Source organism: Vulpes lagopus, chromosome 8 (assembly GCF_018345385.1).
Source record: "Vulpes lagopus strain Blue_001 chromosome 8, ASM1834538v1, whole genome shotgun sequence".
Taxonomy (NCBI): Eukaryota; Metazoa; Chordata; class Mammalia; order Carnivora; family Canidae; genus Vulpes; species Vulpes lagopus.
The window spans coordinates 66,035,919-66,063,027 of NC_054831.1; the positions used below are offsets into that span (position 1 = coordinate 66,035,919).

The 27,109-nt window shown below is 36.0% G+C and overlaps 1 protein-coding gene across 1 annotated transcript in view; it reads left to right on the top strand.

Annotated features, from left to right (window-relative positions):
* Positions 1–27,109, top strand: part of GPR158 (G protein-coupled receptor 158) — a 405,508-nt gene that overhangs the window by 38,063 nt on the left and 340,336 nt on the right. The window contains exon 2 of the mRNA XM_041764941.1: positions 343–448. Coding sequence (XP_041620875.1) covers positions 343–448 — 106 coding nt within the window. The remainder of the gene's footprint in view (positions 1–342; positions 449–27,109) is intronic.

Sequence of the window (27,109 nt, forward strand, 5' to 3'; positions counted from 1 at the left end):
AGAGTCGACTTTGCTGCCGTGGCCAGAGAAATACTATCTGGAGTTCAGTCAATCCACAGATATTCATTGAGCACCTCTATGTGCTTGGCATTATGTAGGGGGCTGAAGACAGGGAACAGTACAGGGTCCATGTCTTTGGGACTTAGGTAAAACTAATACTTGTTGATTCTGTTGTATTGTGTCCCTCTCTTTGCTTGGTACACTTTAGTTAAATATGCGTGGGCAATGTGAACATTTTTAGTGCACTCTTTATATTGATTTGTCTGATTTCTGGGATGGAATACAAAGTTAGAAATTGTAAAGGCTCAGATTAATTTGTTCTTATCTTTCTCTGTTTTTAAGGGGTGTTATGAAAGTTGACATAAATCTTCAGAAAGTGGACATTGACCAATGTTCAAGTGATGGCTGGTTTTCAGGAACTCACAAATGTCACCTTAACAATTCAGAGGTAAGAATGTGAAGATAAAGTCCTCTGAAATCAGAAGCTCAGAAATGTATCACTTTAGAATTCTATTGTATTTGTGTGGGTAAGTGAACAAGAGGTATCTTACTGAGAAAGAAAAGTATCCTGTGCAGTTCTGAATGTTGAAATGTGAACTGAAAGAGGGGTAGAAAATTTTATGCACAATAACTGTTTATTTGGGGAGTAAGAGAAAGCTGAAACTAAAAATACGCCTGAAGTTTGTATTTAGTCAAAGGCTGACCCTATTCTTCAAAATGGGCTAGAAATTAAAATAGCCATGAAGTGAGAAACCCAGGAGGGGTCAACCAATGCATATTTTAGCACATATTTATGCAGTATGATTCTTGTTGAAACACTGATGCTATACATTCAGACATGCTGCCATCTGCTAGAAAAGCAATAAAGTGTGGCAGGGCAATTTGGAAAACAAGGAGAAAACTATTCAGGGCCCTGGATAAGAAATATATATATTTGTGTATATTTTCCAGTTTTCAGCCCTTGTCTGTGCCTGATTTCATGGGACTCTGGTTGGTGAAAAAGCAGGCATAGAGATCATACTTTTGGAAATAAGACTGCTACTTGTCTTTTGTAGTTTCAGAGAGGAAATGTGATTACATCCTGATTTTATTTCCAGTAATCTATCTCTCAGATCCCCAAATGCTCTGAAACAACTGAATAATAAAAATCTTAGATACTTATATTATCCCAACTTTGAGTCCATGAATTTGTGAGCAAGATCAGCTTAAAAAAATTTATTTTAAATACAGGCAATATTGCCTTAAATGTAGTAATTTAAATCTTCATTTTTAATTCTTGTTCTTGTGAAAGATGGTTTTATACAGTGCATTTTTCTTACTATCGGATATGATGCTCTTTATTTTTTATTTATTTTTAATTTTAATTTCAGTATAGTTAATATACAGTGTTGTATTAGTTTCATGTGTGCAGTATAATGATTCAATGCCTAGTGCACCACCACAATATCTCTTAACTCTCTTACCCCCTAAAAGCCCTCATAACTCCACATATCCCTCTCATCATCACACATCCTTACCATACCCCCTGACTTCCACTTCCTTAATGCCCCCTCTACATTACCACACATCCCCTACCCCCTCCCACATTTCTGTACATCTCCGCATAGTCAACCCTTCACAAAACCCTCAATTCCTTCACCTCCCCCCCCCCAAATTTGGATTCAGATTATGTAAGTGAAATGTTTCAGTCTTATCAGTTTTGTAAGTTAAGTCCTCTTTTTGCTTCCTTTCACTTTTTATTCTTATGATTTTGAACTTTTCTGAGTTTCTACTCCCCTTTGGATGCTGGCATTTCTAAAGATACAAATTTCAATCACTGATCTAGCGAACATCTTTAGTCTGATTATTATCTCTATGCCAATAGCGTATACCCATTTAGGTTTGTCTTTTAGCCAGGGTGAAATTTTTTCTGCCTGGGTGTTGTAGTGTGGATATTGATCTGTATGTGCTTATTTCTGTATAGCCTTGTTTCAGTGATGCTCCTGGTTGGTTGAAATAAGCAGTCTGTCTACAAACAAGGAGGCATTTACTTTTCAGTTTGAGACAATGGCTGCTTGGCTCTGATAATCTTGGTATAGTGGTATTCCCCCCCTCCCCCTTATAGTACATCTATTTGACTAGCTGGTTATATTGCAAGAATCTCTTTCTCCTCTGGAAGATTGATTTACTTTCATTGTACCAGGATGGTTAATTATCTTTTTTTTTTTTTTAAAAAAGCTTTCAAATAAACTAAGTTATTTCAAGATAAAATACTATCCTCTGTTCTGGTTAAGAAAGATTATGTTGAAATGTGTAACTTTTTGCATTATATGGGAGCATTATATTTATTAAATCCCTATAGGGAAAACTAGGAAAATATATCCTACAAGAATACTGACAGTTCAGTGAATTTCATTTGAAAATGTTGTCAAAAGAGGCTCAATGATGGGGTGCCTGGGTGGCTCAGTTGGTTAAGTGTCTACCTTGGGCTTAGGTCATGATCCCAGGGTCCTGGGATGGAACCCTACATCAGGCTTCCTGTTGAACAGGGAGCCTGCTTCTCCCTCTCTGTATGCACCTTCCCCTTGTGCATTCTCTGTCTTACATAAATAAATAAAATCTTAAAAAATATGGCTCAGTGATAAAAAAAAAATCAATAAACAGTAAATGTACAAAATGCATATTTTGACTTAGACTCTGGCTCTCTCTATCTATCTTCCCTTGCTAGGTGCTAGAATTGGGAGTGGGAGACAGTGTTCTGGGTTAGGCCCATGAGGCCCTTGATGGGTAGTCTGACTCACACAGGGCTTCCTTGGAGCTCTTCACACCATTTTGTTGGGCTTCTCTAAGGTCCTTTCGTGGGTGCTGGTCACTCTAGGCACCTGCAACAATTCCATATCCATACCACATCTTCAGTCTGTGGGCTAGCAGTGGTCTTTCAGTCCTTCCCTGGGCTGATGTGAGTTAGAGACGAGGAAGTGGCTTCTCTTGATCTTGAAAGCAGGAAGAAAAATCACATGTTCAGGGTATTTTTCATCTACAGTGTCTCCTTCATTCTTTGTCACATACCTTCTGTAGTGGACCCCAAGGATCACTATTAAACTGGCTTATTTTGGGAGATAGTTAACATGATTCATATTTGTAGGGTATAGGGGCCTATCCTTATGAATATCCATGTCATTAGAAACAGATACTCATCATGTTTATTGTGGGTTTTAGCTAATGTTTAACATTCTTCTCTTATAAATAGTAGCGGAACTCACACATTTTAGTTGTATTGAGGCAAACTTTTTACTTTTAAATGTTTCTGATGTATTCAATATTTAGCCTTCCGGGTGTCTTAAACCAGAATACTGAGTCTGTTGGAAACAGGTAAGTGGCATGTGACCAATGACAAAAGCCTCATAGCATTTTAAAAAGGCATAGAATGGTTAGTGAGGAAAATAATTTTTTTTAAAGATTTTATTTATTTATTCATGAGAGACACAGAGAGAGGCAGAGACACAGGCAGAGGGAGAGGAAGAAGCAGGCTTCACGCAGGGAGCCCAACACGGGACTCAATTTCAGGTCTCCAGGATCACACCCTGGGCTGAAGGTGGCGCTAAACCGCTGAGCCACCTGGGCTGCCCAGGAAAATAATTTCTCAATGAGTTTGAGTCCTCACAGAGACTAGGAGGCCACCAAGTATTTTTTGAAGGGCATAGTAAAACAGGATCTGGACCGACATCCTGAACTGGATTACAGGATTATTCTGGCTGTTTTTGTAAGGGATCCAGATCATTGCAACAGGGACTTGATCATGTTGTCGGTATTCATTTAAATAATTCTTGGCCTGTTTTCATATCATTGTTTGTGTTGAGTACACAAAATCCTCTTGCAGAATGGTTTATTAAAAACATTAAAATAAATGGATATTCATTTTTGTTTTAGATGTTTCTTTTGCTTTGTTTCCATTATAAGAACTTTTTAAAATCACTCTTCAGAGTAGGATGTGGCCCTAAAACTTTTTAATTATATTCTATTAGTAAAAGTGGTCTAAATATCCATCCATAGTATGTGTATTTTTAATCTAAAAGGTATGATTTTTTCTTGTATTTATAAATTCTGTATATTATAAATAAGAAAACTTAGATAAACTAATATTTTAATATAGGTCATATATTATAAAAATTTTATCTTTAATGATAATAAATTAACTGATTCACAATGTTTTAAATCTTAGTTTAATACTTAGTAATGCAGGGGTCCCTGGGTGGCTCAGTTGATTAAGTGTCTGACTTCAGCTCAGGTCCTGGGATGACTTCAGCCCCTTGCATCCGGCTTCCTGCTCAGCGGGGAGTGTGCCTCTCCCTCTCCCTCTATTCTCTCTGCCTCTCTCAAATAAATAAATAAAATCTTTAAAAAAAATACTTAGTAATGCAATGATTCAGAGGTCTCTAAGTTCAATTTATTTTTATACTTTGTTTTAATGTCTGTCATAGTTGAAAATATGACTTGCAAGGGTATGTCATTCCAAGTTGTAGAAATAATTTGTTGACTGTGTTTGCTAAATGACACTGTTCATTTTTCAGTCCCATGTACCAATTTTGCAAAGATTTTGGAAAATTCAGCTGGCAGTTTTTCATCTAACCTGATGTCAGTTGGTCCTTACAAATTATTTGGAAAGCTGGGCATTTTAATATTTTAGGGCAATAGGTTAAAAAGTCCACTCACACTTTTATGAGGAATATTTTCAAACAGATTAGGAAATTTTATTTTCAACTCTAAACTATATAGTTATTGAGTACTTATAGTTTTTTTGGCAACAAAAGCCACATAACACTGAAAACATTTCCAAATATGCATTTTCAAAATGCTCACTTCAGAAGGCTTTCTCATGGATTATTAAACTGTCACTTTTACTTTGAAGGAACAGCTTATATGTGTTTTTGAAAATACCTGCTACATAAGCACTAGTGACAACCACTTGTTATTGTAGAGCAGGTCAGCAAATTTGGAGCATTTGTTTTCTTTATTTTTATTTTTTAAAAAGATTTTATTTATTCATGAGAGACACACAGAGAGAGGCAGAGACATAGGCAGAGGAAAAAGCAGGCTCCCTGCCGGGAGCCCTATGTAGAACTAAATCCCAGGACCCTGGGATCCTGTCCTGAGCCGAAGGTAGACGCTCAACCACTGAGCCACCCAGGTGTCCCCATTTTCTTTTCTTTAAAAGAGTAATGCATAGTCTTTGAGTTTGAAAACAAGTAGCTCCCTTTGATATAATCAGAAAATTTTTGTGTGGGAAAAGGTCTTCCGGGTTATGCACCATCTCATTTTGAAGAATTGTAAATATTTTATGATTTAAAATAATATACTCTGTGAATCTACTTAGACAGTCAAATGTAAATGCTAATACATGGAAATTTGAAAACAGATGAAGGAACCAGTTAACCACTGTTGATGCCTGGGAACCCCTAGATTTCCTTCAGGATACCTCACATGACTTACCAGTATTGTCATATGGCATGTGGACCGAGTAAGAGCATTAATATCTATTGAAGCCTTAAATTAGTAAAGCTTGATTTTTTTTTAAATAAAAAGGTTAAACATAATAGAAATTCTACTATTCTCTTTTCACATGTCAATTAACCTCTTGTGTCCTTCTCTTTAGAGACTACTCCTTGAGGTTATTAGATTTACAATTCCACCTAGAATCACCAGAATGGTTGTGTTGTCAGCTAAGCCAATGGTTTTATAAAGCTCTGAGATAGTTTTCTGATACCTCTTTTTTATACTGAATGTATTAAATGGGAATCCACTTGTAACTCTTTACTACTCCATTAGATCTAAGTTAATTAATTTCTAAAGATACATTTTTCGCAAGTTGAAAATGTCAGAAAGGATGTCCTTTAGTATGCAAGAAAAGAAGCTTAATGCAAAAATCTAAGGAAAGCAGGAGTTAATCATTCTGTTTTGGAAGCCATCTTATAAACAGAATATAGCTTACTCATTTGGCTACAATAGGATTTAGAGTACTTTTCCAGAGATGTCTTACTGAATTCAATTTGACTCAGTGAAATTGCATAGAAATAGCTGTATGTTAGTTCTCATCTTGTGGCTGCAATCGACAGCCTCTTCTTTTCTCTTTAAGCTCTTCTTTCCTCTAGAAAGTTTCTGCTTAGAAATATTATTGTTCACCTATCTCTAGAACTCTGTTGTTTTATCCAATGGTTACTAGCTACATTATGGCTATTGAAATGTAAATCAGTTAAAATTAAACAAAATTAAGAATTCAGGTCTTTCCTAGACTGATTTTAAATGCATGATAGCCACATGTAACTAAGGCTACCATATTGAACAGTGTAGTGCACAGCTGTGCTCTAGAATATGGTCTAGCTTGTAGTATAGTCGAAACACACAGATTATTGAAACCCTTCAGATCTCTGAATTTCCTCTTATGGTAACACTGCCTTTAAATCCACCAGGGGACATTAAAAGGACAAACTTGAAATGAATTTTGGCCTATGCAGGCATTCTTATGATCTATTGTATTATTTCAGTTGAAAATAAATATTGTGAAACTTGCAAACTATTTTTAATGCCATCGTTTTACACTGAAAATTGTAAAAATCTTCAGTAAATGGAGAAAAGTAAATATTGACAGTCTTTTAGATGTCTACATTTCTTCTGTATTTGTAGTAAAACTTTTCTTTCCCTTCATTACTAATACAAAATGTGGTAAATGTGAAGTTATACTCTCCTGCTAGGATATAGGGCAGTGATCAGGTATTTGTTCACTGGTGCTTAGCAGTACCTGACACATTTGTTGAATTAATGGAGGCAGCCCACTCTCTTGCTAGATGGCCTCCCTGTAATGTACAGCCACTGCTTTTGCTTTCTCCCACTGGAATTGCCCAAAAATAGTTAAACATTTTTTTCTTCCTAGTAGTCCTTCATTGAGCTATTTGAAGAATTCTCTCAGTCTGCTTCTAAGTCTTATTTCTTCTAGGCTCAGTATCCACTATTTCAGTCAAGTATCCTTGCTTTACTAGGCTTAATTTAAAAAGGCAACACCACTACTGTATGGATCCTCATTTGTTTCTGAAGTTTATAAAGCCCTAACTTGTGTGATTTTGTTACATAGTCCTCCTTACTTAAATTATTAGAAACTGATTGTATTTTCCAGAGTTTTTCAATATGCTCCTGAGATTTATTTGGCCTAGATACTCTGGAATTGTTCCCAAAGTAGGGTTACTATTCCAAAATAACAGTACTGGGGCACCTGAAAAGTCTGTTAAGGGAAAGCTGGCTTTTTTGCTTACAGAGAGGTTTTCAGCAACTGAGCCAAGAGTTCAACAGTGGCTACCGCCACCTTGTGGTTGGGGGAAAGAGAGAGGCAGGGATGGGACTTAAAGGGAGTAGGGGAAGAAGGCAATCTCTGAGGGGTAAATCTAAAATCACTGTTGGAATACTGTACGTATTTCCATATGCCTAGTTGAAAGCTGGTTTGTATGTTAGGTTCTGGTCAAATCTTGGACCACCGTTTCTAACATTGTCTTGTGCTACCCAGTTCTGACTTTAGTTTGTTCACCTCTAATTAGGTATCTTATGCTTCTCTGTTTAAGACTCACTTTAAGTTTGCTGAACAGTTGTTCTTATTAATACTTATTATTATGATTTACAAGATAGTTGTTTTCTTTTCCATGGGACACATTTTCTAATAGATCAAGTTCATTGTTTTCATTCATTCATTCAATGTATATTTATTAGCAACTGCTATATATCCAGGTACTGTTGTAGTGTCTTGAGATATACTGTGGTGAACAAAACAAAGGAAATCCATAATTTAAAAGAAATCCTTTCATTCTAGAGGGAACTAGACAGCTTAAAATATATCAATTGATGTTAACTTTTTAAAACACTAACTTTGCTAAGGGACTGAAATACCATACATTAATTTTTGAGACACAGGAATGAATAATCCTTATCATAAAAGACAAGTCTTTGCACATCTTCCAAAAATACAAGAATTTACCTATTGAAATGGCAAACAGTAAAAAAAAATTATAATGCTCAGTGTTGGTTAGGTTTTATGCAAAGTGGACATTCTCATACATTATTGATAGAGATGCAAATTGTTCTCAAATTTTCTGGAAATATGGTAAAAATGTATCCCCATTAGGAATTGCATTCTTTTTTGGTTCCATTTACTTATTTTAGAGAGAGAGCACAGGGTAGAGGGAGAGGGAGAGAATCTCAAGCCAACTCTCTGTGAGCACAGAGCCCAAAGTGGCTCAATGCCATGACCCTGAGATCACGACCTGAGCCAAAATCAAGAATCGGATGCTTAACTGACTGAGTCACCCAGGCACCCCAGAATACATTTTTTATATGACTATCTTATACTTCTTGTTATTTTCTAGGAAATACATAACAGGATAATTCTATTTTGGATTAGGAATAAGCATGTATGGGGAGTTTTAGGTTATAAACTACATTTAACTTTGGGGATTGGATATGAGATTATGGGATATTGTTCTATGTCGGTGTCACTTTTAGACATAATACATAGGCATTGCATTAAGTAACAGCTGTGAGAATCCAGCATCTATCTCACTGAAGAGAGGAATTAAGCTTAGGCTTTGGATTTGTGTTTAAGTCTGAAGCTTGAAGCTGTATGGAGGAAGTCACTGAATAGAATGACATTAACTTCCAGTGAAAGTTGTAGCAGTTTATTGCAGGGTTTTATTTGGGGCCTTGTGCTGGTCAGCAAATTCATCAATTCTTTGAAAAATGATACAGGGGACAAATAATTAAGAATAAAAAATTCAAAAAAAAAAGAATAAAAAATTCATCAGAAGTTAAAAGTCAGAGACTGAGATTTTGCTGAGTTGGAGAAATGGACATCTTTATCAAGGTGAAAGTTAATGGGAACAAAGGTGAGATCCTGAATATGAGTACAAAACTCTTTTTGAACATAGTAAGAATGAAATGGTTTAGTTGTAACACATGTAAAAAATAATATTTGGGAGAACAGTTGAAAGTTCAGCCTGAGTCAGTGGTATGGTGTGGCTACAAAATAGCTATAGCAAAAGCCAGGCTTAGTCTTTGGTTGTTCTCTAGGTATTGGGAGATTCACATCTCACTGTATTCTAAACTTAACAGAAAAAATACCTCAAATAGTGTGCCAAGGAATATAGAAATTGAATATATAATATTAGTAAGGGCTTTGAAACATTGTTTTTTGGAGACTCAAATTAAAGATGTTTTGCCAGGGAAGAGAAGACCCAGAGATGATCTGACAACTGTTTTCAAACATGAAAGTAGCTATTATATGACTATTTATGTTTTTTTTTCCTGAAAGGACTCAGGGGCTAGGCTGTGACTTATCAGCAAGCTAGTAGGAACAACAGAAGGCTCTCTTTAGTTCAGTGTAAGTGGAACATTTTAACAATCGTAATTCTTCAAAAATTGAGAATATGTATTTTTTAAACATGAAACTGTAAATGTGAATTTGGAGTTGTTTAATCACACGGTGCCAGGATGACCACCTGATGAGGAAGCTATAGATTTTAGTATTTTCAATAGTGAAAGATACCACTTGACAGATTTTTGCAAGGCTCATAAAAACTTAATGCAACATGGCTGTATCATTGGATTTGATGCCTCTTAAAGCTTCTCTGCGATCCTAACGTTTTGTATTCCTAGGATACTATAAAGGAAAACACTAACAGGTTCTTTCATCCAAAAACAACACTCAGATTTTCCTTGCATTCATAATACCCTGAATGCTCACACTGCCTGTGGTTGTGCCTGAGATTTCTCAAACCTGAGATTTTCTGTTTTTTTTTCTCTCTGATGATGGCAAAGCAAACTGTTATTCATCATTGCCACCTTCATTTGTGCTAGCTTATATGATTCTATTCACAATTACTCATTAATTTGAGTCTCATGATGCAAGACGCAAATTTTGTTGGAAGTGAAAAGGAAAAGCCAAAAGATGTTTAGTTGACTGTCAATCTGGGACAATCTGAGCCAGAAAGGAGGCAATATGGGGGAATGCCATTAATTTTTCTTTAAGCTAATCTGCTTCCTTTGCTTATGAAAGACTCAGATACCTTAGAGTAGGAGATAAACCCATTTTTCAGCTATGACAAGTTCATGATATTTGGTATCTGTTCTTCAATAACACTTCTTTGTATATATACCCTATCACTGGATTGTATCACTAACCTTGAAGTTGTTGACCTAATGTTGGGACCTTTGGAGTATATGAATTATAATGTACAAAGGGGAGTGCTACCTATCTATTCAATGTGAATAGACTCTGGATAGATGGATCTATTTATATCTGTCCATCTATCTATATCATCTATCTATTTATCTGAGATATGCAATCATTAAGACTTGATTTTAGGTTTCTGTTTTATGAACTTTATGGACTACATAAAATGTTTCTCTAAAAAAAAACACAAATTCTTACAAGATCTTATTTATGAATGCTGTAGGTACAGTCACTTGATAATATTTGTTGGTAACTAAGTTTTCTTTAGCCCAAGCCTGAAGACTCTATCACATCCCCAAAAAGGAAGTGTCCTGTTGATACGTTTGTTTTTCAGTCTCTGTATAAGAAAATAATTATTTAATAATAATAGGGCATGTTTATTTAATGATTATGCTGCAAACTAGGTATGCTTGTTTCTATTTTCTAGGTGAGGAAACGAAGTCTTACAGTGGTTTTAAGTAACATGACTAAGATCATAAGACCAGGAAATGATAGGTCAGTAATTTAAACTATAGGAAGGTAGTATGGTCATCCTCCCTTATCTGTGTTTCACTTTTCCACAGTTTCACTTTCCTGTATTCAGCTGTGGCCTAGAAGCAGATGGCCCTCCTTCTGACCTATTGTCAGAAGGTGAGTGGCAGCCTGATGCTATGCCCCAATGCTTATGTCACTCACCTCACTTCATCTCATCACGTAGACATTTTATCATCTCATATCATCATAAGAAGGAGGGTGAATGGAATACAACAGCATATTTTGCGAGAGAGACACATGTTCATATAACTTTCATTACAGTATATGGTTATAATTGTTTTGTTTTATTATTATTACTGTTAATATTTTGCTATGCCTAATTTATAAATTAAGCTTTGCTGAAGGTATATATGTATAGTAAAAAAACAAAACATGATATATATATAGAGCTTGGTACTATTTGCAGTTTTAAGCATCCACTGGGGTTCTTGGAATGTATGCCCTGCAGATAAGGAGGGACTGCTATATAGCTGACAATTTGCTGTTTGGAAAGAGAGTTACTGACTGGTAGTGACCCGGGGCTAGTACTATTAGTGTTGTAGTTTTACCCATGGGAGCTCAGCTGGGAGGCATGCTGGAATCTTACGTATATGGGAAATTAGGTATAGAACTGATATAATTTTTGGGTGGCCAAAACAAATTTCCGAAAGATGTGGCAAGCTTACATACAAATTTGGATTAGGGTCAATAGACAGAGGGTTCCATCTTGTAGGTTTGTGAGTGGCTACAGCAGAAGTTTCTTGAGAGTGGTGATACTTTCGTTTCAGTGTATGGCATGACTTGGGATGGTAGAAATGTCCAGTTTGAAACAAGATTTAGAGGATATGATCCATCTCATTAGAGGTTGGTGAGAGCTGTACATAGTCTGGGCATCAGCTAAGAGGGCAGGTATTAAGGGAGGGGACCTATTTCCAGCAGGAAATTAGAATACAAATCAGAATGTAGAAATAAAACAAAGGTGAATATGGAGGATTGCAGCTCTCTGGGTACAGAGATGACAAAAGGATCCACTATGTTTATGATCATATATAAATACATTTAGACACTATTGCTGAAGACAAATGCTTAAGTGCTCCCAAACTTCTCTGTGACCTAGGATTAGAGTGGGGCCCAGATTAAAGTTGGGAAATTAACAGCATATTCAGCCAACTAGTGTAGTTTGGGGCAACAGAATTGACTTGCATACACCATGGATATGAACTCAAAGCAACGGACTTTCTTGATCTTCTCAATTTGGTGAGAGAAGCTAGTGAACATATCTGGAATATGTAGCTAAGATATAATGGAGCCAATCAGGAGGAAAAAAACCCTACCTATTAAACCTTTGCTTTTGTCATATTCAGTAGCGGAAAAATTGCTACTTGTCCAATTCTAGATATGAGAAGCAATCAGAATATACAGTAAGTGCTTGAGGGTGACTTTTTGGGGGTTAAATATAGCTTTGCATCATTAGCTTATGTGGGAAAAAATCCCATTATGACAGCAAATCAGATCTAATCTGGCATTCCCTCTGCTACAATTATATAAAATATGGTGGAAACTTGTCAAAGCTTTCAGCGAGAAATGAGGCTACTGATGCTTGGCAGCCCCCTTTTTGAGCACAGTGAAGAATCACGTTGCCTAGTTACAGCCCTTGGCTGATTTAGAAAGCTTTAACTATTATACAAGAGTTAAACTCTATTCCTTGATATCTTTTTTTCCCCTTAAATGAAAAAGCCTTATTTACCACCTTCTTAATTTTTTTTCGGTGTCTTTACCAAGTAATTTATGTGTATTTACCCAGGGGAAGTTTCAATTTATCATTATTTTTCCCTCCCCAGGGTTTATAGATTGAGAGAGATCAAGTGGGTGGTTGATGATACAAGCAGAACATAAAGTATTGAAATAACTTAAGTGCTTTTGCCCTCAAAGTAATGTGCAAGTGTCTATTTCAAAATTGTTTGTCTTTTGAAGTCTTTGTGTTTTCCCTCTCTTTAGGCTTATTCATAGTTTGAGTTGCTATTGTCTTTAAAATGCACAAGAATATATGATATATAATTATATTTTTGTATTTCAAAATGTAAACATATAGGTGTATGGAGGGATGTAGGGAACACTGAATGTAACCTGATGAAACAGGAATAAGAGTAGAGGCTGAGATTGGTTCCCAAACACTGAAAACAGAAGGATTAAGATGAAAAAATGAGAAAAACATATAAATGGATATTTACAGCCGTTATTATTGTACATCAATTAGAAAAGTGTGTGAAGGGGGAAATGTCTGATGTATCAGAATCCATTTCAATGGGATAAAAATACTCAAGGATTTATCAGTGTGGAGGAGATATTAAGAAGCTTTTGTTTCATGTTCTGTTTCCAGAAAGTAGTATCTTTATACTATTTTAAATGTGTGGATATCCATGTCATAGTTCTTCAGGAAACAGAGCTGTCCCTAAGAAGTGCTTTCTATTATCTTGCCATAATTATTGTATTGAAGTAAAGCCATGACCTAATCTTTACTATAAAATTATTTCAGTAGATTTTACTATTGGCTTGTCAGTACAATGTCTGTTTTATGCATTCATAAGCAGTTTTTCCTGCTGGTGCTTACAATTCCACGATTATCTGAAGGGAGTTCTATAGAGTTGATTCTGTATTTACATTTGGAGATAGGATAATGCATAGTGGTCTCTCCAGGCTTGGCTCCATTGAAATTCTAGTTCTATTGAAGCCCTAAATTCATAAAACTATAAGGTGAGGTACTATGCTTATGTGCTTCATTTCAATGTTGGTCTGCAAATCACGTTCATTTGCCTCTTTTTAAAATATGTTTGTCTAATCCAGTCATTTTTAAAGTGTAGTCCTACGACCCCTGGGATCCTCAAGACCCTATCAAAGCAATTTTGAAGTTGAAACTATTTTTGTAATAATTCAAAGACATTACTTGCCTTTTGAACTATCCATTCTTTTATGAGTATACAGAGGCCTCATAAGATGTAATATAAAAACAGATTGAATGCAAGAAGAAATATGAGAATCTAGTTGGCTAGATAAACCAGACTTTAAGAGATTTGCAGAAAGGTAAACCAATGATTTTTTTGTTTGTTTGGGAAAATAGTTATTTTTCTTTTCTTTTTTTTTTTTTAAAAAGATCCTATTTATTTATTCATGAGACACACACACACACACACACACACACACACACACACAGAGGCAGAGACACAGGCAGAGGGAGAAGCAGGCTCCATGCAGGGAAACTGACATGAGACTCGATCCCGGGTCTCCAGGATCAGGCCCTGGGCTGAAGGTGGTGCTAAACCACTGGGTCACTGGGGCTGCCCTATAGTTCTATTTCATAAATACATTATTTCTGTTAACATGTTATGGGCTTATTGTTATTTTTAAATGAATTAATAAGTATTTTCAAAACTTCTCCATTTTAATATCCAAGATAGTAAGTATCAGTGGATATAACCAACATAAATAAAAGCTCTTTGGGATTCTCAATAATTTTCAAGAGTGCAAAGAAATTCCAAGACCAAAATGTTTGAGAGGTCTAATCTAGTGTGTTGATAAGCTACTGTATGATTCTGACTTTGACTCTATTTCCTTGTTTCTCTTTCTTTCTCTTCCTTATTTGTTAGTTCTACTGACAGATTTCTATACTCCATCTTTCCCCTCAATCTTACCTCTTGATAATTTAGCCTCATATCCCACTGAACTCAGCCTAGCATCCTCAACATTGGCAGATGACAGAAAGATAGTAATAACAGTTAACGTAGCAATTTGTCTTAAATAAAATATTAAGTTTCATTTGTCTTTCTAACTATATTGGCTGCATTTCAGGTAAAATCATCACATGTTATTTCACTTATTAGATAATTTGAATAAAAAATAAACTTTCAAACTTTTCATTTGATTTAATTTTATAGCAAATTTTACCAAAATGTCAAAGGATGGGATATATTATATTTTACCCTTCCAATTTTCATATCAGAATTAAAAAAAAAAAGATTTATTTATTTATTTTAGAGACAGAGAGCCTGCCAGGGGGAGGAGCAGAGGGAGAAGGGCTAAGGATAGGGAGAGAGAATCTCAAGCAGACCTCCCTGTTGAGCACAGAGTGCAACTCAGGGCTAGATCTCATGACTTAGAGATATTACCTGAACCAAAATAAAATGTCATACATTTAACTGATGGAGCCACCACCCCAACGCCCCTCATATTGGGATTTTAATTGTAAATTGAATCATTTACATACACTAAAGCTTGCAGAACTGTATAGATAGAATTCTGTAGCCCTAAAGACCAATAAAAGACCAACGTGTCTGTCTAGCTAATGCTGTTTATTAAAAAATAGCATAATCAAGAATACCTGAAAATTTTCCTTTGAAGATTTGTCTGAAATTTTACTTCTATCATTGGGTAAGCTCCTTAACTTTTATTTTTAATTAATAGATTGTGAATTCAGTAAATATCATTTTTTTGTGTGTTCAATCAAGACATTCTTAAGACCAAATGAGTATCATGTATAAGTGTAAAATGAAAAGTCAATTTAGTATTTTATTTCTTTGTTGAAATAGAGATTCCAGATTATTTTTTTGTTTTTTAGTGAAAGACTTCTTAGATTTTTCTTTAAATAGGTTAAATATTTTATTGGTAGCTGTACAAAGATATTTAGTTACCTCCATAGCAGTGATGTGTGTGTTGCAGCTAAGGGTGGGGTAATGAATGTGGATGAGTGGAAATGAAATCCTTTCTCCTGGGTCAGGATTGATTAAGTCTTCAGTTATAAAAGTGCTCGGTAGCCAGGTCTCTCTGGTGGCAGTGTGTTGAGCTTTCTCTTTTCCTCTCTCTCACATCCAGTCACTTGCAAAGTGTTATCAATTCTGTCTCAGTAGCTCATGTTTGTTTTCTTCTCTCATTCTTCCTGCAACTGACTTTGTTCTAGTACTAATCATTTCTTGCTTGGACACTTCAGTACTGCAGTTTTATTTCTCTCCAATTCATCATCTGCACTGCTGCTAGGGTGATTAAAAAATGATATGATGATAACATCATATAAAATGTATGTACAGTATTGTATAGTACTTTTTTTCTTGAGATAGTGTTGGATAGTGGTTAAAAGTGCTAGCTTTGGATTCAGACTGCCTGTGTTTCCTAACCTATGCGCACATTTCTTTAAATGGAAATAATACTATGATGTATGTAAAGTGCATTGCTCAGTACATTCTCTACAAATATTAGCTATTTTCCATAGCACTATGTATGCTTGAAATTATTAGTTATTTATAATTATGTATTTATATCTGTCTTCTCTGGTAGACTACTATAAGTACCATGAAGGCAAGAAGCCACATGGCAGAGCAGATTCTCTCCTATGTGTCACCTTTAATGCTGTATTAAAATGACTTGATTACTGTCAATTGCAGTAACTACATTTATTGGATGCATGCCCTTTCACTGTATCATGTGTGTATGTGTGTATACATATGTTCATGTATAAGTATGTATAAAGGTATAGTTAATCCTCAAAACAGTCCCAGAAGATACTTCTTTATTTTAATTTTATAGATGAGGACACTGAAGCTCAGATATTCTTAAAAATTAATTTAGATTACATCTCAACTAAGAATTTGGGCCAGTCAGTAGCTGATGCAAGAGTACCTTGAGGCAAAGGCTGTGACCTATTCATACATCTAATGGTAAGGCTGTTCTTGTAGTTTGAATTCATGTATAGTACCATATTCAGTAGAGTAGCTGTTATGGTCCCTGGTGTTGACACTATATCACACCTATAAGAAAGAGTTAGATGAATTCTACCATAGCTTGCCAGGTGTTCCATCTTACTTCAGGAATGGAAAATTTAAGGCAGAGAGTAGTTATTCATGGTACTCTTCCTTGTATCTGAAAACCTTCCTGGATACATATATTATAGGTATAACTTTAATTTGTTTTATATTTCACTTCCCTTAAATTTATTTCATTGATTTCATTTACTCATTGTAAGCAGTTCTAATTGAAAATGAATAGAAGTTCAATTAAAATAGATGGTTTTAATTCTTATTAGGGAACTTCTATTATTACAAATGTGATAATCAACTATTATTTTTAAAATCAAATAAAAGCTGTGAATGCCATAATGACTTAGTTATGTGCTTTAGTTTCTATTGTTTTCCATTTGTGATAGATGCATTTTGTAAAATGGGTGTAAAGAATTCAGAGTAGGTGGCTCCACAAATTGACTAGTGATTATTCTCAATTTGCTATTGTCAAGTGTTTTTGTCACTTATCTAGATTTGAAAGAATGAACAAACACATGATGCTTTTAAAAACTGAATTACTCTTTCTTTTGACATAAAAATAGAGAGCTTTGCAAATACTATTCAGCTTAATTTTCCTCCACAACCAAACCACCAAATTAAAAATTAGATAATTTTCTTGACAGCAAGTTTTGCAGTGTATATAAATGTATAATTGGAGAAGCTTATCTTTAACAATTTTTAGCCTTCTCTTTTCCTGTACTCTCTCCAGTATTGAACATTAGTTATTTTTTGTCAATTTGATGGGTAAAAAATTTGTGCTTAATTTTTCCTTCAATTGGTATTTCTTTGATAACTAATAAGTGTGTGTGCATGTGTGTGTTCATATGCATACTTGTAAATAAGCAATTTTATGAATATAATTATATATATATCTGGGTAGTTTTGATTAGATAATATATATTTTACTATGATTTCTCAATTATGCTATCTCTAAGCTTACAAATTAAGTCTAAAAACAGAGAAATGGAGATGTGACATTTTATTAGTAAAATCTCAAGTTAAGATTCTATTCATTAGTTATATTTTCATTATCCTTTTATCTGAAGCTAAAAGAGAGTACTATTTTTTTTTAGTGAAACTTCAAGTTGAATCTTCCCTGACAGAGGCAGAAATCTAGATATTTAAATGTTTTGTATACTTTTTTGTACCGGTTGTCAATTTATCTCTTTGCTCCATATCCATCCTTCTTTGCCCTGCTTTGTGATATTGGAGCTGAGCCCTATGAGCATTTCTGTTTTGCCAGGTTGGACAATGCTAAGCTTTTCAGTAGATGGCATTGGAGAGACACTGAATGAAGAAGAGTCTTTTCTTCCTGGTTCCAAAATGCCTTTTTATTCCTGCTCCAATAGTGAGCTGAAGCCAGTGGCATGCCAGATACCCAGTGTCCCACACTTTCTCTCCCTTGAGTTTTGATGGTACTCACAGTCAGCTGCGGACAGCCAGTAGGACACATCTTCCAGTGTTCCAGTGAGTTGCGTTAACACCCTCTCAACACCCACCCACATGCCCCTTTCAGGAGGCATTCTTATACTCTTTGCAGCATCTTCTATCTTCTTGAACATATGAAGTTTTATTTGTAATAGCTATTTAATAACGCCTTCTACAAATTCTATCAACTGTATGATTTCTTGGAATTCTAGCCACTTTGGCCTTCCTGGATTACCATCCCTGTCTTTTCAATTTAGGGATACTGCTTAATTTGCCTCTTTCTGTGCTGCAGCCTGAAAAGTCTCTGCAGTAAAGTAGGGCAGTCATAGGGATTACCTCATTTTTCTTTCCCTCCCAGGGAATATTCTGCTTTGGTTGTTGTGAAATGATGTTTTATTTATTTTTTCCAGTTTTTTATTTGGTTGAGACAGCAAGGTAAATCTGGTCCTTGTTCCTCCATTATATTTGGAGAGGAAGTCTACTTCTTTTAAATTCTACAAATTAGAAAGTATTATGATAATTAATATTTTAAAAATTGTCTGCTTACATTAAAAAAATGCAGACTTATCATTGTGTTTGCTGCATATTAGGTCGTCCTTCTAGAATCCTTTTTATTCTTCCTGGAGTACAATCTTTGGAGGTTCGCTTACTGATGTCTCTTGGTAGTGAACTTGGTAGTGAACTCTATTCTTATATTTAAATATTTTTGTTTTATCATCATTTATTTTTATTTTATCATCATTCTTTTATCATCTTCATAATATAGCAACATTCATGTTATGGTATGTTATGGTAGTCCCAGAAAGAGAAGAGAGAGAGAAAGGGACAGAAAATTTACTTAAATAATGGCTGAAAATGTCCCAAATCTGGGGAGAGATAAGGCCATCCAAGGACAAGCTCAAAGATGTCCAAATTAGATTCAACCCAAAGAGATTTTCATTGAGATGCATTATAATAAAAGTCTGAAAAATCAAATACAGAATTTTTAAAGCAGCAAGAATAGCTTGGCACATAAAAGGGAATCCTGGTAATGCTATCTGCAGATTTCTCAGCCCAACCCTTCCGGGCCAGGAGAGGATGGGATAAGATACTCAAAATGGTCAAAGGAAAAGCTGCAAACCAAGAATACATCACTAGCAAAGTTGTCCTTCAGAAATGAGGGAGACATAGACTTTTCCAGACAAAAGCTAATGAAATTTATTACCATTAGACTGTCTTACAAGAAATGTTAAAGGAAGTTTTCAAGCTGAAATGAAGGGACACTAATTGGTAAACATGAAAACATATGAAAGTAGAAAATTCACTAGTAAAGATAAATATATAGTCAAATTCAAAATACTCTAATATAGCAGCGGTGGTATATAAATCACATATCCTAGCTTATAGGTTAAAAGATAAAACTGTTAAATAATCAGTGCTACAATATTTTATTAATTGGTACACAATATAAAGAGATGTAAATTGGGACATCAACAACAAAATGTGAAAAGGGGGAAGTAAAAGTGTAGAACTTCTATTATGTGATTGACGTTAGTATAAGCTTAAAATAGACTATTGTAACTACATGATGTATTATGAAAGTCTCAAATCACAAAGCTAAATCCTATAGACACATAAATGATGAAAAGAATAGAATAAAAGTATACCACTACAAAACATCAATTCGTAAGAAAGTCGATGAGAGAGGAGAAAAAAGGAACAAAGGAATTGTAAAACAATCAGAGAGCAATTAACAAAACGGTGATTGTACCTTATCTATCATTAATTACTCTTAATATAAGTGCTTTAAATTCTCTAATTAGAAGACATAGAGTGGCTGAATGGATTAAAACAAAACAAAACAAAACCCCCTAACTATATGCTGCCTACAAGAGACTCACTTAAGCTTTAGGGATACTTATAGGCTGAAAATAGATAGGAAGAAGATACTCCATTCAAATGAAAACCAAAAGTGCAAGGTTAGCTATATTATATCAGATAAAATAGACTTTAACTCAAAAGCTATAACAAGAGACAAAGCCCTTATACAACGAAAAGGAGTTAGTTTACCAAGAGGCTATAACTATAAATATATACACATCCAGTATTGTAGTACCTAAATATATTAAACAATTATTAATATATCTAAAGGCAAAAATAGACAGAAATGCAATAATAGTAGGGAACTTTGATACACCACTTTAAACAATGGATAGATATTCCAGACAGAAAATCAATAAGGAAACACTGGAGTTGGATTATACCTTAGACCAAGTGAACCTAACAGATGTTTATAGAACATTTTGTCCAGTAGTAGTACACACATTCTTCTCAAGCATGCATGGAATGTTTTGTAGGATAGATTATATATTAGGTCACAAACAGATAAATTGAAGAAGATCAAAATTATATCAAGTATCTTTTCTGACAACAAGAGGAAACCTGGAAAATTCACTAATATGTGGAAATTAAAGGACACATTTCTGAACAATAGGTCAAATAAGGAATCAAAAGAAATCAAAAGGAAAGTAGAAAAATCTCAAGATAAATGAAGATGGAAGCATAACATACCAAAACTTAGGGGATGCAACAAAAGCAGTTTGAAGAGGACAGTTTATAGTAATAAACACCTGTATTAAGAAAAAAGAAAGATCTTAAATAAACAATCTAATTTTATACCTTGAGGAACTCTAAAAGGAAGAACTAAACTAAACCTTCTTGGCAGAAGGAAAAAATAAAGATTAGAGCAGAAGTAAATGAAGTAGAGAAGTGGAGATTGTAAAGGTACTAGAAAAGATCAATGATAAACTTGTTGAATCACACCTGGAAGTGATGTAACATTGTATATTAATTATGCTTCAATAAAAAAAACCTAGATGAAACTAGAAATGTTTCTTTGAAAAGACAAACAAAATTGACAAATCTTTAGCCAAACTCACCAAGGAAAACAGGATTTAGGAGACAGGATTCAAATAAATAAAATAAAATATGAAAGAGGGGACATTACAACTGATAAAAAAGAAATACAAAGGATTATAAGAGACCATTATGAGCAGTTATATGCCAACAAATTGGGCAACCTAGAGGAAACGTATGACCTATCATGACTGAAACATGAAGAAATAGAAAATCTGAACTCATTGATCACTAGTAAGGAAATTTAATCAATAATCAAAAACCTTCTAACAAATAAAACTTCAGGACCAGATGGCTTCACAGATGAATTCTACCAAACAATTAAAAGAATTAACACCACTCCTTCTCCAACTCTTCCAAGAAATTTAAGAGGAAGGAACATATCCAAACTTACTTTATGACGTCAGAGTTACCCTGATACTGAAGCTGGATAAGGACACTAAAAGCAATGAAAGTGATAAGCTAATATCTCTGATGAACATAGGTCTAAGATCCTCAATGGTATAATAGCCAAATTCAAGAATCATACACCATAGTCAAGTGGGATTCATCTCTGTGATGCAAAGATGATTCAACATATAAAAATCAATAAATGTGATATGCTACATTAACAGAATGAAGGATAACAATCATATTATCATCCAATAATGCAGAAAAGGCATTTGTTAAAATTTAACATCCTCTCATGATAAAATTTTTTAAAAAAATTAGGTATGGAAGGAATGCACCTCAATGTAATAAAGGTCATATACGGCAACCCCAAAACTAAAACCATACTCAGTGTTAGAGAGTTAAAAGCCTTTTCTTTAAGATCAGGAATAAGACAGGGATGCCCACTCTTGCCACTTTTATTCAACATAGTGCTGGAAGGCCTAGCTATGTGATTAGCCAAGAAAATAAAAGACATCTAAATTGGAAAGGGAGAAGTAAAATTGTTTCTGTTTGCATATGACATGATCTTATGTAGAGGAAATCTTAAATATTCCATAAAAAAACTGTTAGAACTAATAAATGAATTCAGTAGAATTTCAGGAAACATAATCAACATAAAAAATCAGTTGCATGTCTATACACTAACAATGAACCATCTGAAGAGAAATTAAGAAACTTACTCAACAATAGCATCAAAAATAATAAAATGCCTATGAATACATTTAACCAATAGGTGAAAGGCCTGTAAATGGAAAATGATAAGACAGTGAATGAAATTGAAAGAAATACAAATAGAAAAATATCCTTGTTCTTGGTTTGGAAGAATTAGTATTGTGAAAATGTCCATACTACCCAAAGTGATGTACAGATTCAGTGCAATCCCTATTAAAATTCCAATGGCACATTTTACAGGAATGGAAAAAAATCTTAAACTAGCCCTTTATCTGATACATCATTTGCAAATATCTTCTCCCATTCTGTAGGTTGTCTTTGAGTTTTGTTGACGGTATCTTTTGCTGTGCAAAAGCTTCTTATCTTGATGAAGTCCCAATAGTTCATTTTAGCTTTTGTTTCTTTTGCCTTCGTGGATGTATCTTGCAAGAAGTTACTGTAGCCGAGTTAAAAAAAGGTGTTGCCTGTGTTCTCCTCTAGGACCATAAAGTTGAGGGTCCACTTCTGGATTCTCTATTCTATTCCATTGATCTATGTGTCTGTTTTTGTGCCAGTACCACACTGTCTTGATGACCACAGCTTTGTAGTACAACCTGAAATCTGGCATTGTGATGTCCCCAGCTATGGTTTTCTTTTTTAAAATTTCTCTGGCTATTCGGGGTCTTTTCTGATTCCACACAAATCTTAAAATAATTTGTTCCAACAAATTAATATTACTTAATATTTAGTTGACCAGAGCTCCCAGTGCTTCCCCATTGAGAGTGATATTTGCTGTGGCCTTTTCATATATGGCTTTTAAGATGTTGAGGAATGTTCCCTCTATCCTTACACTCTGAAGAGTTTTGATCAGGAATGGATGCTGTATTTTGTCAAATGCTTTCTCTGCATCTATTGAAAGGATCATATGGTTCTTGTTTTTTCTCTTGCTGATATGATGAAACACATTGATTGTTTTACGAGTGTTGAACCAGCCTTGCATCCCAGGGATAAATTCTACTTGGTTATGGTGAATAATCTTCTTAATGTACTGTTGTATCCTATGGGCTAGTATCTTGTTGAGAATTTTTGCATCCATGTTCATGAGGGATATTGGTTTATAATTCTCCTTTTTGGTGGGGTCTTTGTCTGGTTTTGGAATTAAGGTGATGCTGGCCTCATAGAACGAATTTGGAAGTACTCCATCTCTTTCTATCTTTCCAAACAGCTTTAGTAGAATAGGTATGGTTTCTTCTTTAAATGTTTGATAGAATTCCCCAGGGAAGCCATCTGGCCCTGGACTTTTGTGTCTCGGGAGGTTTGTTATGACTGCTTCAATTTCCTCCCTGGTTATTGGCCTGTTCAGGTTTTCTATTTCTTCCTGTTCCAGTTTTGGTAGTTAGTGGTTTTCCAGGAATGCGTCCATTTCTTCTAGATTGCCTAATTTATTGGCGTATAGCTCTTCATAATATGTTTTTTAAGATCGTTTGTATTTCCTTGGTGTTGGTAGTGATCTCTCCTTTCTCATTCATGATTTTATTAATTTGAGTCTTCTCTCTCTTCTTTTTAATAAGGCTGGCTAATGGTTTATCTATCTTGTTAATTCTTTCAAAGAACCAACTCCTGGTTTTGTTGATCTGTTCCACAGTTCTTCTGGTCTCGATTTCATTGAATTCTGCTTGAATCCTTAATAACTCTCTTCTTCTGCTGGGTGTAGGATCTATTTGCTGTTTTTTCTCTAGCTCCTTTAGTTGTAAGGTTAGCTTTTGTATTTGAGTTCTTTCCAGTTTTTGAATGGATGCTTGTATTGCGATGTATTTCCCTCTCAGGACTGCTTTTGCTGCATCCCAAAGATTTTGAATGGTTGTATCGTCATTCTCATTAGTTTCCATGAATCTTTTTAATTCTTCCTTAATTTCCTGGTTGACCGTTTCATCATTTAGCAGGATGGTCCTTAACCTCCACGTGTTTGAAGTCCTCCCAAACTTCTTGTTGTGATTTAGTTCTAATTTCAAGGCATTATTGTCTGAGAATATGCAGGGGACGATCCCAATCTTTTGGTATCGGTTCAGACCTGATTTGTGACCCAGTATGTGGTCTATTCTGGAGAAAGTTCCATGTGCACTTGAGAAGAATGTGTATTCAGTTGCATTTGGATGTAAAGTTCTGTAGATATCTGTGAAATCCATCTGGTCCAGTGTATCACTTAAAGCTCTTGTTTCTTTGGAGATGTTGTGCTTAGAAGACCTATTGAGTGTAGAAAGTGCTAGATTGAAGTCACCAAGTCTAAGTGTATTATTATCTAAGTATGTCTTAACTTTGGTTATTAATTGATTGATATATTTGGCAGCTTCCACATTTGGGGCATATATATTGATGATTGTTAAGTCCTCTTGTTGGATAGATCCTTTAAGTATGATATAGTGTCCCTCTTCATCTCTCACTACAGTCTTCGGGGTAAATTTTAGTTTATCTGATATAAGGATGGCTACCCCTGCTTTCTTTTGAGGACCATTTGAATGGTAAATGGTTCTCCAACCTTTTATTTTCAGGCTGTAGGTGTCCTTATGTCTAAAATGCATCTCTTGTAGACAGCAAATAGATGGGTCCTGTTTTCTTATCCAGTCTGAAACCCTGCGCCTTTTGATGGGGTCATTAAGCCCATTCACGTTCAGAGTTACTATTAAAAGATATGAGTTTAGTATCATCATGATACCTATTCAGTCCCTGTTTTTGTGGATTGTTCCATTGGACTTCTTCCTAAAGGGGATTTTTAAGAGTCCCCCTTAAAATTTCTTACAGAGCTGGTTTGGTGGTCACATATTCTTTCAGTTCCTGCCTGTCTTGGAAGCTCTTTATCTCTCCTTCTATTCTGAATGAGAGCCTTGCTGGATAAAGTATTCTTGGCTGTATGTTTTTCTCATTTAGGACCCTGAATATATCCTGCCAGCCCTTTCTGGCCTGCCAGGTCTCTATGGAGAGGTCTGCTGTTACCCTAATACTCCTCCCCATATAAGTTAGGGATTTCTGGTCTCTTGCTGCTTTAAGGATCTTCTCTTTATCTTTGGAATTTGCAAGTTTCACTATTAAATGTCGAGGTGTTGAACGGTTTTTATTGATTTTAGGGGGTGCATCTCTCTATTTCCTGGATCTGAATGCCTGTTTCCCTTCCCAGATTAGGAAAGTTTTCAGCTATGATTTGTTCAAATACATATTCTGGCCCTCTGGCCCTTTTGGCGCCCTTGGGAACCCCAATTAAACATAGATTTTTCTTCCTCAGGCTGTCATTTATTTCCCTTAATCTATCCTCATGATCCTTTAATTGTTTGTCTCTTTTTTCCTCAGCTTCCTTCCTTGCCATCAACTTGTCTTCTATGTCACTCACTCGTTCTTCCACCTTGTTAACCCTCGTTGTTAGGTCCTCTGGTTTGGATTGCATCTCATTTAATTGATTTTTAATTTCTGTCTGATTGGATCTAAATCCTGCAGTCATGAAGTCTCTTGAGTCCTTTATGCTTTTTTCTAGAGCCACCAGTACCTGTATAATAGTGCTTCTGAATTGACTTTCTGACATTGAATTGTAATCCAAATTTTGTAACTCTGTGGGAGAGAGGACTGTTTCAGATTCTTTCTTTTGAGGTGAGGTTTTCCTTCTAGTCATTTTGCTCAGTGCAGAGTGGCCAAAAACAAGTTGTATTGGGGAAAGGAGAAAAAGAGAGAAGAGAAAGAAGGAAAGAAAAAGAAAAAAAGAAGAAAAGACAGAGAAAAAAGAAAAAGAGAAGAAAAGAAAAAAAAGGGGGGGGGGAAGCAAACAGAAATCAAAAAACAAAAAATAAGGGGGAGTATCCTCTGATTCTGTATATTGTAAATCCCTCAACTTCCCCTGGAACTTTCCATTGCTGCGTGGTCAGTAATTTGTTTTTCCCCTATCCGTCTAGCTGGTCTTCTGGGGGAGGGGCCTGCTGTGCTGATTTTCAGGTGTTAGCACTTGGGGGGCTGCTCGGCCTCCTGCCTGGTGCAGGGCTCAGTGAAAGATGTTTAAGCTGTTTATCCGGTGAGGCCACTGTGAGGCTCAGTGGGGGCTGTTTACCCCGTGAGTCCCCAGGAGGAACAACCCCAGTGGCAGCGGCCAGCTCTGGAGCCCTGGAGTCAGCTCCTGCAGTAACTACAGAGCTCTCAGTCTGCAGGGCCTGGAGGCTCCGGGGTGGGGCCGCTGATCTGCTCAGCTTGGGGCAGGAGCGTCCTCGCTGTCCTGGGCCCTCCTGGCCTCTGCCTGTCCCTGTGGGAGGCCGGATCCTGGGCTGTGTCCCCGGCCCCCTGTGCTCCCGGCCTGCGCTGTTGGATTCGTGCTCCCGGCCTGGCAGCCTCCTCTCCGCGGAGCCGCCGCCCGAGCCCCTCCGAGCTGCTCCCAGGCCGTGGGGTGCGTGCTGCAGCCCTTTAGGGAGCTTGGCGCACTCTCCCGGGGGCGCAGGTGCTCTGTTAGTGTCCCAGGGAGCCTGAGGGCACCCCCGACCTCCTGGGGTCCTGCTCTAACTCCCTGCGAGCGCCTTTCCCTCCAGGAAGATTGGTGAAGCTCCTGCTTCTCCAGACGGAGCTTTCCTGTCCTGGGGACTCTCGCCCAGGCCTCAGCCCGGCTCCTCGCGGGGCCCCTCCCCCTTGGATGACTTTTGTTTCTTTATTTCTTTTTTCCCCCCATCTTCCTACTTGATAGAAGCGTGAACTCTTCTCACTGTAGCATTCCACGTATTCTTTCTTTAAATCTCAGGCCGAATTCGTAGATTTTCAGATTGATTTGAAGGTTATCTAGGTAATTTGGTGGGGACTGTTGACTTGGGGACCCTACTCTTCTGCCATCTTGCCCCTCCCCCCCGATGTTTTTGATTCTTGAAGCCAATAACTTCTATATTTAACCTTCTTTCTCATGGGTTTTTGGTTTGCTTATCTAGAGATGCGTGTTTATTTTGGCACCACAAATGATTTTGGGCCTGCTGTGGTCACTTTGATTCATTAGTGCTATCATTCTCAGCAAACTTTGAAATGACATTTCATACTTACTGGCTCCTTGGGCATTACCTCTTAGTCATTGCTTTAGACTTTTTATTTCTAAACTAGACTTTCTCTC